The sequence below is a fragment of the Sus scrofa genome, chromosome 13, assembly GCF_000003025.6.
Source record: "Sus scrofa isolate TJ Tabasco breed Duroc chromosome 13, Sscrofa11.1, whole genome shotgun sequence".
In the NCBI taxonomy this organism is placed as follows: Eukaryota; Metazoa; Chordata; class Mammalia; order Artiodactyla; family Suidae; genus Sus; species Sus scrofa.
The window spans coordinates 166,590,151-166,604,283 of NC_010455.5; the positions used below are offsets into that span (position 1 = coordinate 166,590,151).

Below are 14,133 nucleotides of genomic sequence, written 5' to 3' on the forward strand. Positions count from 1 at the left end.
TAAAAAAGAGAAAAGTATGGCATATTCAGAGAACTACAAGTGATTCAGCACAGTTGTGAACAGTGGGGGGGCAGACAGGAGTGTCCAGAGAGATGCAGAGTATTATCCAAGGCAGGTCTTATGTACCCATTCTAAAGGGTATTCTGTGTTCTAGAATGAATGATAAGCTGGCAGCTGCACACTAAGTTCAGCCCTTGAATGTGTCTTCTTCATTATTAGATGGGTTACCACATCTAAAATACATAAAGATTCTCACAAAAACTCAGATTAGAAGTTGTCTTGAAAGATTAGGAATTCACATTGAATCCTTGTAGCCTTGTTGCTGCTAAGGTGCTTCTGAAGGAATGAAGGCTGCTTTTGTCACCTTACTCTCCACCTGCCTCAGGCATTCATATAACCCGCCAGGGCCCTGAAGCATTTGCATTTGCAAGCCTCAAAAGGAGAAACGACAGAACTAAATTTGCTTCAGTATATTTGACTGATTTTGGAGATTTCAGGGATGGGTTCAGATGAATTATTTGAGATTCCTTCAGTAAGCTAGACAAATCAGGAGGGACCAACAGCAGTTGTGAGGGAGGTAAAGAAAAGAATAGAAGTTAGCATTCCTAAATGGTTTCATGTTTTACATGATGTAAAATAAGATAGAGAAAAGAGTAAAGGACAATACTGCACTTTCCAGATGAATCAACTTAAGGGTCATTGTCTGGACATTCTGAGCCTTGATTCCCTTGTACATTAAAAGTGAGTGACTCTATTGTCAGGATTATTGCAAAGATTTAAATAACTTGTGAATGGTGACAGCAAAAACATGTGTTTCATAATAGTGTTTAAAACATTTTTACTGGAGTTCCCGTCGTGGCGCAGTGGTTAACGAATCCGACTAGGAACCATGAGGTTGCGGGTTCGGTCCCTGCCCTTGCTCAGTGGGTTAAGGATCTGGCGTTGCCGTGAGCTGTGGTGTAGGTTGCAGACGTGGCTCGGATCCTGCGTTGCTGTGGCTCTGGCGTAGGCCAGTGGCTACAGCTCTGATTGGACCCCTAGCCTGGGAACCTCCATATGCCGCGGGAGCGGCCCAAGAAATAGCAACAACAATAACAACAACAAAAGACAAAAAAAAAAAAAAAAACATTTTTACTGAATGAATAAATGTATTTCTTCTCTACCTCCTGCCTTTCTTTATCTCCTGCTAACAAGTTCTCTACTACTCTCAACATGAGGGAATGTTATTCTCCTTCAAGAAGAACTTAAACCTGATCTTTGACCTCACCTCTAAGGTCTTTCTTACCTTGCCTCATATTGTTAGTTTTTCTTTTCTTTTCTTTTTCTTCTTTCATTTTCTTTCTTTCTTTCTTTGTTTCTTTCTCTCTCTCTCTCTCTTTTGCCTTGTTAGGGCTGCACATGGCTGGCCTAGGTATGACACAGCCATAGCAACACCAGATCCAAGCCACGTCTGCGACCTACATCACAGCTCACAGCAACACTGGATCCTTAACCCACTGAGTGAGGACAGGTACTAAGTCCTGCCAATCTTAGCCATTCATTCTCCTGTCCAAAGTGATTCAGGCAGGGCTTGTGAGGCAAGTGAGGCCCATGATTTCTACTGGAACAACTGAGAGACAGTATCTCACAGGAATTACAATGTACAATTATATTAACTAAAGTAATATTTTATAAGCTACAGTATTCCTTGGGAATACTGTATCCTTGGGAATTGGTCCTAGGATTCCCTGCATATACCAAAATCTGAGGATGCTAAAGTCCCATAGTCAGCCCTCCATATCTGTGGTTCCACATCTGTGGATTCAACCAACTGCAGATCATGTAGTACTACATGTATTTATTGGAAAAAATCCATGTATAAGTGGACCTGCGCATTTCAAACCCATGTTTCTTCAACGGCTACTGTAGTTTGCAGATTAACCCAGTTGTGAGTTAAATAGGGTCTTATAAGAAGAAAAAGTATAAAGCGTACACCTGGAACCATCCATGCATGATTTCTCAGCCTAGGAAGTTTGTATCCAGACTTTCAGTCACATGGGCTGAAAACTTCCTTATTTTTCGTAAGCTAATTGGTTTTTGTCACTTGTAATTGGAAGAGAACTACCTAATAGAGTAGAATTTTTTTAACCATAAAGATAATATATACTGATTATTTTCTAGCTTATTGATAATGAGATTTAGACAAAAATGTAGAAATACAACACTAATCCTTCCTCATTAATGGAGAAAAAAGAACTAGAAGCATAGTCTTCTTGACTTATATAAATCTCATTATTTTACTATTTAAATAAGCACATATTTTTATAATATTTAAAAAAGATTCAAAGACCACTTCTGTATTCCAATCTGTAAAAAATATTTTCATTGTGTTTATTATAAAAATATAAATGTTTCCACTACAAATCATTTTACATTAGTAAGAGGCCATCTACATTGTACAACATAAACTAAATGAGTAATGTTTTGAAAATACAAATTTAAAGTACATACATATTGCCAATCATATCACATTTATACATGGCTTATTTGATATTTAGTACAGTATAACATAAACTGGGCAAGTTACCAGAAATAAATAATATATGTAAATCAAATTTAAGATACAAAACAGATAATATGGTACATAACATTGTGAAGGAGTTGTGGTTTCATGTTTACTGAAAGTCAATGCAGTTCCTGTACAAAGAGATGGCCATTAGCATTCTAGTACCTCTACTCCACAGTTAAGAATCGTACACTGTTATGTTTACATATGTACAGCGTAGGGATTGTGTAAAGTAAATTTATAAGAGGTCAGATAGAAAAATAGTGAAAAAAATGAAAAGCAACATATGGCGTATACAATCTCTACTTCCAAATGGAAACCACAGTCAAAATAAGTGAAATATATTCAACAATCCTCAACTTCATTAGTTCATGAAATGCACAGGAGAGTGCTTAAGAAAGTAAATGCTAGTTTGCAAAAAAATGAGATTGAGGCCAGATTCAGATTTCAATCCAACATTCCACAACATAAAATGTTTGATTTTTTTTTGAAGTTTTTTTTAGCTTCTTCTGGTAGGTTTAAGTAAAACTCGTATTTAATTTCATAGTTGCATATGCCTTTTTAAAAATTTCATGCTCTTATACACCCAATAGAGAATTCTGGTAGGATGATTTGACTGTAAGAAATATTACAGAAATTGAAGAAATAATTTCATATATGAAGGAAGACAACCTAAGCCTTATTACACTAAATTTACAACGGATTAGCACTTGTGAATTTTAATCTGTGATTTAAGCTGTGTAAGTGTTCCATTTTGCATAAGAACATAAAGTTTGCAGCATTGTTTTATCCACTCTATTATGCATTTCTTATTCCAATAACATGATAGTATCAGGTTTAGAAAGAATATAGATAGAACTAAAATGTTGCTTCATAATATATTATGGCTAGATCTCCACCAGGTAAATATTTTCAATATTAATGCTTAAGATTGCATTTGACCTTTATGGAAAAGTAAGTCTAAATTCCTGTAATAAGACATCTCTCCAGATTTTGATTCTTGCTAGATAACCAGTTTTTGAAAATTATATGTTCAATAAATGTCAAGAAGTTCAATGTTTCTAAGATATACACCGAAATTACAATATGTGCATTTCGGTGGAGACTCTTAAAGATAATAGTACCTATTGATGATGATAATGTTTATTTAATGTAACAAAATTCCAATGATGTGGATGATATAGTTTAGTTATCATCATTCCCTATAAATAACTCAACAAGTTTAAGCAAAGATATTAAGTGGCATTTCCAGCAAGTGATTTTTGACTCATGCATCGGCTTATAGGCTATGTTGCCAATTAATGCAGCAATCTAAATAGGATCCCAGTTCTTTCCAGTGTAGCTATTCTCTATTCAGGAGTTCTAATGTAGCTCTTTTACCAATGGAGGGAGTTGATGGTCTTCTAAGCACCAGAGCAGTGCAGGTATGTTACTGAGACTCCATTACACACGTCAGTACATTACACTAAATTAGGAGCATACAGTTTATAATAAATGGAGAGACAAAAATAGAGGGGATAGTTCAGACTGTGAGAGATTTGGTTGGTATATGAACAAGGAAAGCGTTTGGTTTCTTTTCTATATATAGATATAGATACATATAAGTGGATGGTTCAAAATATCTGAAAAAATTCATCATTTTCTATGTCTAGTTTACCATGTTTCCTACTACTGACAATTTGAGAGAGCATTTGGCACTTGGCTGTCACAAATCCAAATTAAATCATCAAGGCATAAATATAAAACAATAAAAACAATTCAAAAGAAAATAAATATGTACTTTTCTTCAAAATTAAAACACATTTTTTACATGATCATACTTAAGGAAGCTAACAATTAAAAATGTGTAGTACTTGAAACAACTACAAACTTCACTTCTATATGCTTTTTAACAGATAAGAATAATACAATGAAAAGGTAGTAAATATGGCCAGATAGTTTGAGGTATGAATTCCTCTATTTTGCTTGCTTTTAAAGAAACAAAATACCTGTTACAGATTTCTTCTGTGTATAAAAATATCACAAGTCTTTTTCTTTTTGTGGCTATTTGTAAACAGAGCCACCACGTTCATTATGTTATTTCACTTGTTTTGCTTTAATGATAGTTTATGATCAATGGCTCTATACTAGTTCTTCATCATTTCACACTGAAGAATTTTGATTTAATCCATCAACTAATATAAAAAAGCAATTACAAAACAAAATACACCCACCCACCCATCCACTAAATAATAGGGGAAAATAAAGAGTTATTCAATTCCATTTTAAGGCATTTGTACTCATATCTGAGTGTCTTATTGGACTTGGAACTTCCACCAGTATTTCCAGCGTTATCATCTGCCTGCAGAGTGACGGTACATCTTCCACAGCCACTTCCTTCCATAAATAGCACTTTACACTGGGACTGGACTATTCTTTGATTGTGTTTCTAGAGCTTTAATACTACTGATGATCTTCTTCTGTGGCCCAACCACAGTGACACCAACCTTTTTCATGTCACTGTAAAAAAAGGAGAAAATTTCTGGTGAGAATCATGCCTTTCTGGATAGTATGTAAGTAGGAGATTTTCAATTAGCAAGCTTGTGCAATTTAGACAATTTTCTGACATAATTTTGCTTCATTCATGTATTACATCGTCACCATTGCACCTCTATCCTTGTGGAATAATTTAGATACTATATAGTGGATTGAATAGTGTCCTCCTCAAAATTTCTGTCCATCAGGAACCTCACCACATGACCCTATTTAGAAATAGTCTTTGCCGATGTAATTAAGACAAGGGTCAAGATGAGATCATACTAGATTAACATGGACTCTAAAGCCAGTGGGACTATCCTTTTTAGAGAAATAAAAGGACACAGTGACACAGAGAAGAAGACAATGTAAAGATGGAGGCAGAGATTGGAGTTACATTGCCAGGATCCACCAAACCTGCAAGAAGTAAGGAAGGACTCCTTCTTTTGGCCTTTGGAGCAAGCTTGGCACTGACAACATCTTGATTTCCAACTCTTGGCTTCCAAACTGAGAGAAAATAAACTTCTGTTGCTCAAGCCAGTGAGTTTGTGATAATTTATTATGGCAGCCCTAGGAAACTAATACAGATATTCACACATTCTCATGGTACATTAGCCCTCTCCCTTCAATCTGGACCAGCTCTGGGACAGCTTTGACTGATGGAATATGTGTGAAGTGACATTGTATCAATTTTCTGCACTCAGATATTAAGAAACTAATATATTCGTCTTTTTATCTCCCCAGACACTCTCCCTGGGCCCCAGAGTTGCCATATAAGAAATACAGCTACTTGGAGACTATGGTATTGAAGAGGACCTCTGTAAGCACTCAGTCTACAATCCCAGCTGTATGTACCCTTCTGCACCAGGGCAGACAAGAATGAAACCATCTCCCTCCAGACTATACTAGATTCATCTTAGTTGAAAATTTCTGTTACCAAACTCATGTCTGTAGACATGGGTCCATATCATCTCTCTGCTGACAGTTGTAGTTGCCCATTTATATATAAGGGTAAACAAGCTGCAGTTATTTGGATGCCCACAAAGATATAGATTATTATGAGCAATAAATAGTATTAATCCCATTCTCTTAAGGTCAGTTTCTGGAATGGTGCTAGCCATATATTCAGTGTATTTTTATAAAAAAGAAGCAGGGGAAAGGGAGGGGCCTTTGTCCTTGCTTGGGTGGCCACAGGGTTCTGCTTGGTTCCACTTCAGTCAACACCAACACTAGCCCAAGATTCACCCACCTGAGTTCTGCTCAAATTCATGATTTAGGACCATTGTCGTTTTATTGATAAACAGTAAAATTGTTGCTATTTTAGCCTTTTAGTTTTGAGGCAGTTTGTTGTACAGTCATAGATAACTGAAACAATTTCCTTAAAGTATAAAATTTTTTCAAAGTAGAAAAAATGGCAAGGATATATCCTTATTTATCAACATTTTAAAATTTAAAATAGTTAAAACTCAGAAGTCGGGCATTAAAATAAAGATTGCATTGCCAACTTCATTTGTGGGGCGGAGACTTAGATAAACATGTGCAAATGATTAATGAAATATTCTGGATTTAAGTAATTAGTTCATATATTCACCTCCTTCAGGTCTTTTTTCTTTTCTTTTCTTTTTAGGGCCACATCTGTGGCATATAGAAGTTCCCAGGCTAGGGGTCAAATTGGAGCTGGAGCTACCAGCCTATGCCCCAGCCATAGCAGATCTGAGCTGCATCTGAGACCTACACCGAAGCTTGTGACAACGCCAGAGGATCCTTAACCCACATTCTTCCAGACACTATATTGGGTTCTTAACCTGCTGAGCCACAATGGAACTCCTCTTTAAGGTCTTGACTCGAACATCTCCCTTGGAGATTTCCCTGACCCTTCTATTTTATAGTTTAAAACGTCTGTACTCATACCTGCATTTCCTAATTTCTTGTTTCATTTTCTTCCAAAACATTTATCATCATCCAGCATATTACCTTTCTGTTTTATTTTCTTTTACTCTCTATCTTGTCACACAAGGAAGTGAATTCCATGTGAACAGGGATTCTTGTCGGTTTTGTACTTGCTTATCAACCCCACTCCAAACAATGGCTCTCATTCTCATTACTAAAGAATGAATCAATAGTCCAAAATATGTTTATCGGGGAATTTGACAGAGGATTAAGTATCAGTTGGCAAGAAGTGCTAGGCAAATTGAAAATGGCAAGAAGAAAAAGCACATACATGCAAATACACACATAGAGATAGGGATAGAAAAGAATGAAAAACTGGGAATTCAACTACATAGAAATGGACTAATTGAATTCTTAAGAAGTGAGTTCCCAAGCAATAAAAGTTATATAAGAAGACAATAGGTAACCATTTTAAGAAGCAATTTATATCTTGTTTAAGCATCTGCTGCATAAAATTAACCAAGGCTTAGTTGCATTCCTATCACTTTGGCTTGGAATGAAATCCTGGTGACATACAGGTTACCTCCCTGCTGCCATCCAAAGGCTGAAAAATTCTCTAGGGACAACTTGTATTTGTGCTCCCTTGATCACATCCTTCAGCCACCTTGCTTCACCAGGAAGCCTAGTCGGAAGGCAGGGGGACATCAAGCTTGTGGCCCTTTGTGCAACTGTGGACAGTGAAACCTTCTCTTAGAGTAATGTAGTTTATGTTGATCCTTGCTTTTGAGAATGTGTGCTCTACAAGATTTTGATTCTTTTATAAAGATACCATGGATCTATCTTTAAAATAAAGGACAAACATCTCCTTATTTGTCCCAAAAGTATAACAAAATCAGGTTATGAATCTAGAGCCAGAAAACAGAGCAGATATAAATATAGGTGTGCAAATCAATAGATCCTGTTTTTGTAGTTCTGCTATCATCTTTCTTCCAATTCTATATATATATTTTTTATAACTTGCTGATTTTTTCCCTCTATCTCTTCCTTTTCTTCTTCTTTATAAGTTCAAAAAACAAAATGATAATCAGAGAAAAGAGAGAGAAAAAAATGCTCCAAGGTAATACATGAATTTACATAGTGGAAGAGTACTGCCTGCTAGGATGCTTGGCCCTGACTTCCCCTTTGGAACTGGAGCACCAGCACCCTGGATGCTGGAAAAAATCAGATGCTGCACATTCACAGACCAATTTGGGACAACTTGGATGCGTCAGCCTAGCTCTAAGACTTTTGTTCCAACATGTAGGACTGAATCTAATTTTCAGCCCAATGCCTCCTCATTGCTTTTTTATAGAGGCATGTCCCAAGGGCACCTGAAGAAATCTTTTGCATAAAACTGTTTCAAATTCAATGTCTTGGAACCCAGTGTAAGCAAGTAGATACACAATATTGATTATATTTAATGCAAAGGATTATACTGGGAAAGGGAATTACAGTAAATAGCCCTTTAGGTTATGTCTTAGTTTGAGTTTTTATGTTTACACTCTCTCCTCTTCCCTCCCCTGCGACAATGTCTTCTAACCACCATGCTGCCATGTCCTAAATCTTTCTAAATATCCAGCTGCTGTAGTCTCAGTAACATACTCCATATGCTTATCTCGTCAGAGCTAGCCTATTCTGAAGAAACAGTGGAAAAGTTCAAGATTGAGACCAGAGGTTAATAAGCTATCTGGTACTTCAAAGGTAAAAGGATAGGTGATGACACTTTGAAAATGGCATCCAAGGGTGCAGGATAATGACAGGTAGCAGTTAATCTGCCTCATACTTATTCCACACATTTAATTCTCTTTCCAGTTTCCACAGTCACTCTTGCCCTTTCTCAGTCTCTTGTCCCTTCTCATGCTAACCTTCTCAAAGCCATCTTAGGCTATGAAACAATATTTTAAAAAAATATGTTGACTGAATAAAACTGCACATTTTTGGATTTTATTTGAAAATTAGATGACTTGAATAACTGGCATGTAAATGAATCCCTTAACTAATTGAAATAAGTTAATATTTGAGTATGAAACTCTTGACATTTTCCTGTGATTGACAGTCCAGATAGAAAAAAATAATTCCCTTTTTAGGTATCTCTGTCTTATTCTACAAGTATCTCTAGAGTTATCTGGTCAAGGGGATCACTTTTGAATGGAGTCTGGATGACAAAAAGAAAATGTGAATTGGGAGGAATCAAATACATAGAGTAAGCCTAAGACTGCAAAAATAAGAATAAAATATTGATTTAAATTTTTATAGTATTTAAGGTGAAAATGTTACCTCATTAAATTTACCCAAATTATTAGTGTATTAAATATTTCTCTAATTCTCATTTTTGTAATATAAACTAGAGGGCATGAAGACCCAAGAATTGAACAACTCTTTTCATGGAGCTCTAGGTCAATAGATGTAATATTGTGTTGTCCCTAAACTGAGGAGAAAGAACAGAGGAAACCACAGTGAAATACAGAGATATCTGAAACCATCTGGCTCAATGCAAAGGACAAATCTGAAAAAGTCTCTTAGGAAAAGTGAGTTTTCATCTTGAATGTATACTCACGGGTTGTTTAAATAATAATAACAATTAAGTGAAAATAGTCTAACCAGCCAAAAAGAGCTTACCATCCAATACTGCACTGTTAAGACAAATACATCCCTAACTTGGAAATATAACAAATGCTGCCACTTCAACTTTTTAAGCAAATAGCTTTCTGACCACATTCACAGATTAGAATGGCTGACTATGTTTAAATTGTGAGCCAGCAGTTAATTATATTAACAATGTTCTGCCTCATCCACTTCAATAGAGTGTTCCATTATCTAAAAGCTCTGAGTGTTGATATTTTATTAAGAATAAACATTTGTATAGCTTTGCCTTTGAAAATCTGGCAGTGGTGCAGAAATGTTCAACTTTGTGTTTGTTCTTTGCTATGCTTCTGTGCTCTAAAGCAGGTATCTTGTACATCATAACCTGAATTGTTTACAATACTAAAATAAGGATTTATAAAAATATTTAAATACATTAATATATTCTGGATATTTATTAAATAATACACAGAAACAAAGCAATAGTAATATCAGAATTATTCAAAATATAATTATTTTAAACAGGAGTGCCAACACATGTTAAGTAAACTGGTGTGAGTTAATTTTCTAGAAACAAATTCTCCTCTTCACCACTAATATACCTTTCTATAGATCTTTTTGTGATATCTGTGTTTCCCATTGGACTGTTATGCCATAAATGATGAACTTTACCTATTTGTTAGGCACCTCGATCTCTATTAAATACACTACACACTCTTTTTGGATACCTAAAGTTCTCCAAGGTGACTTTGTTTAAATGATTGACAAGATGACAATGAAAATTCTTAATTGTTCAACAACATTTACATATTCCAATATTGGATATGATTTAAAGGAACCTGAGGGTACTAAGGGGTTTATTTAATGTAACAAATATCAAAGATAGAGGAGTTTGACTCAAAGATTGATACCGTTTCCAAAGAGACTTTGTAAACCACAAAATTATGGACAACTTTTGGTGTATTTGTTCAGCACAAAACCTCTTTCTTTGGAGTAGTCCTTTATTTTACCCTCAGGAAAGGGCCCCTAGAACCAAATTCACTCTCTCACTCCACCTCCTCTGAATAGAAATGATTAGCTCATGGCAAACAAGACTCTGAAGAAGTCAATCTATAAGTTGGATGGAGGCATCAGAATGTCTCTCCTGGGGACTTAGAAAAAAGAGTTGGACCCTAATCAGTTGAATGGCCTAGCAAGGTTGTGTGACAAGAGTTGAGAAAGCCATTTTCGGCTATGTGCATGGCAATACAGAAAAAGTTATTGTACAGAAAAAGAAAAAAAAATATGCAGTCTCATTTGAAAGTGAAGTAAAATTGTCTGATTCACAGAGAGATAAAGAATATGGCTTCCAGTTTTTCACTTCCTATTTCCAATTAGCATGCTTTGTGAAATGAGGATACATTTTATGGATTATTGACTGAGTTCATTTGATTTCTTATAAACCCACTCTCCTTAATCCATAGATTTCTCATATCTTAGACAGGATCCCTGTCTAAGAAATGTAGCCTATTATACTTGATTATTATTGGCTTTTAACATACAAAAAAATCATAAACTAATCTAATTAATGTTTATTAATTATGCATATTCTGTCTTTCCAAATTGACCAAAGCCTTTTAAGGGAAACCTTATCTTAAACCTATTTATAACTTATTTTCTAGTATGAGGTCACTCAATAATGATATATGATGTTTATTTAGTAGCTATGAGAATTACTTCTCGACTTTAGCATGTTTCCTGTATGTCAGGTTATTCACTTAGTTCTCAGCTTTACATTTCCATAGAAGTTAGACTTTGTTAAAAACAATGGAAAACCACAAATGCAGGTATATACAAATCATCTGCTATATCTGCTTATGTTTTAGATTAGGGGCTTGGGTCTGTTGGGCTTGGGTGTGGGTATGTATCTGTCGTTCTATCTGAAGGAGGTAATAGTTCAATGAAGACACTTATTGCGGGGACCTAGCATGAGGGAGAAAGACACATCAACACATATCAATCTAGAAGGTGTCCTTCACAAGTCACCCATGGTCCAGCTCAGTGGTGACAGGTGAAAGTTAAGCACCTCAGAGATTCATCTCACATTTATAATATAGTAATCCAAAACACATGTCCACAAGAAAGTTCAGAATTAATTCAGTCTTTAAAACTTTTTCTTACTCTGTGGAAATCTTGGCTATGGTGTCACAAGAACTGTACTCTACGCCCGTGAAGATTTCCTTGCACTGTGCTGTCCGGACACCGTTAAGCCAGTCACCTGTTGTGCGGAAGGTAGTAATGTCAACGTTGCTTTGGTCCAGAAGAAGGTTTGATGGCCTGCAAGAAAAGAAAGCACCAAAGGGAAAGAGATCAGGAGGCAGCAGAGTTGCTGGCATGTCAAAATTTGACACCAGCATCAGCAGGAACTTCCAGACTTCATGTGGCGTTCCTGTTTACTTGTGAAATTTATCTGCCATGAAGCCTTCATCTGCTCAAGCTGGCAGCTTGCAAGAACACTGTGTAATCATCTTGTCTCAGTGCTCCCTTTCTCCACTCATGACTGCTTTTTAAATTACTGACACTTTGCCAGGGAAAAGCATATATATGTATATAACCATACATACTTTTATAATTTAATTGGTTTAACCATTAGCAAAGATGGTGGTAATTTAGGATACAGTTATAGCTGACATGATGCACTGAACACTTTGCTGTCTGCTTTGGTGGATGGATTTGGTTTCCAATATTAAATCCTTCCTACTGGATGTTCACCTGTAGACATTGTGCAGATTGCTGTCTAAGGGACAATTTGAACAACCTGGACTATACTTGCAGCAGGACATAAAGTCAGCACAGATTTCAATAATGGCAAAACATCATTAAAATAAAAATTACAAAAGAAATAGAAAAGGAAGGTTAGTAACAATAAGTGAAATTTTGCATACATGACAACACCAGATCAATTTTATGTACACATACATATACAGAGATAGATAGATGATAGACAGACATTGTGACTATGATTTTTATTGCACAATATAATTGGCATTGAGAGAAACTTCTAGGATTGCTTTACAGAATTACAGGTCTGACCATAAGTATATGACAAACTGCTAAAAAAAGGAACAAAAGGGACATTAAAGAAATGGAGGAGAACATATTTTCATCGCTGAAAGCCAAAAAAAGCAGCCTATTGGTAAACTGCCCATGGGTTGTTTGTGTCAGCTCTCTTTATTTGTCCATTGACTCATAAGACTGGGATCAATCACTAGGTGGACAGTGGATTGTCCTTCTCTTTATTTTTTTCCTCCTAGGAAGGGAGATTGAGCAAATAGTAGTTAACAAGGCCTTTGCTTTGAGAGTAATAACAATAATAACAATAGCAATAAGGATTATATTGAACATTTATGAGCACTTCCAATATGCCTGTGACTATACTAAGCATAAGATCCAGATATGAAGGACTTTAATCCTTACATTAGTTTGGCTCTGATGCAATGCCCCATAACATGTGGAAGCTGAAACTAAAGTTAAGTCACAAATTGGCCCACATTTAAAAGGGATTTTTAATTGAAAGATTTCCATTACTATTGATGATATTTCTCCAAATCACTCTGTAATATACAAGACAGGCTTAAGTGTGAGGTTAAGATTCTTAAATCAGAACAATTTTGCTTCATATCCTAGATCTGCATGCTGTTGTTGGGACACATGAGAGGATTTTGACACATCTGGATTTTGATGAGGACATATTATATTTATTTGATAAAAATAAAATTCTATTAATTAGAATAAATTTAACTCTAAATTTAATTATTTATTCAATAAAAATAAGAATGTAACACAATTTTAACACTGAGTTTAAGAAAACATTGATAATATGACAGTCTGGCTCTGCCTATATTTTCATACTCTGTGGAAAATATAGATCAATAGCTAGTTCCCTCCTATCATGATTTGTGAAGCTGAGACAGCTAAAAGTGGAAGACTTTTCAATCCCCTTTCCATTACACTAAACTCAACTACTTCGATCCTCCCTACCAAAAATGTTTGAATTATAAATTAAAAATTAAAATTATGGAGTTAATAATTTATGTTTATGTGTTATGGTTTCCTTTAACCCTCAGAGGTTATCTAAGAAAAGGAAAGAAATAGATAAATTAGGCATTATTTTACAAAGCATAAATTTTCTTTCCTTTAGGAATACTTAGAACCCCACAAGATATAAATACAGCATTTTATAAGTTACCCTCTTCTGGAATATATATTATATGTAATTATATGCAATTAATTTCACATGATTCATTAAAGCACTCCTCCAAAAAAGAAAAAATTGAAAATTTTTTGTTTGTGTTTTTTTTTTTTTCTTAAAAACTTGAGAAATTACAGATACAGAGACACAACCTAGGTTCCAAAAGGTATGTGATATTTTTGGGTTGTTCTGCATAGCAGTCATGAATGAAACAGGCTTGGTCACTGGCCGACGTTAGATATAACATTGGACCCATTGGATAAGACATTGAATCAGTAAACAAAATTGACAGGAATAGCATTAAATTAGGTGTGAGAAAATTTTATAAGAA

At 35.3% G+C, this 14,133-nt stretch overlaps 1 protein-coding gene across 2 annotated transcripts in view; it reads right to left on the bottom strand.

The window, feature by feature from the left end:
• EPHA3 (EPH receptor A3) overlaps positions 2,342-14,133 on the bottom strand; it is a 350,300-nt gene continuing 338,508 nt past the window's right edge. The window contains exons 16-17 of one of the 2 annotated variants that reach the window (XM_021068363.1): positions 11,732-11,887; positions 2,342-5,044 (exon numbers count right to left, since the gene is read on the bottom strand). In XM_021068363.1, the coding sequence (XP_020924022.1) occupies positions 4,939-5,044; positions 11,732-11,887 (262 nt within the window). In that variant the 3' untranslated portion in view covers positions 2,342-4,938. The remainder of the gene's footprint in view (positions 5,045-11,731; positions 11,888-14,133) is intronic. The other variant, NM_001195335.1, reaches the window with a different exon arrangement.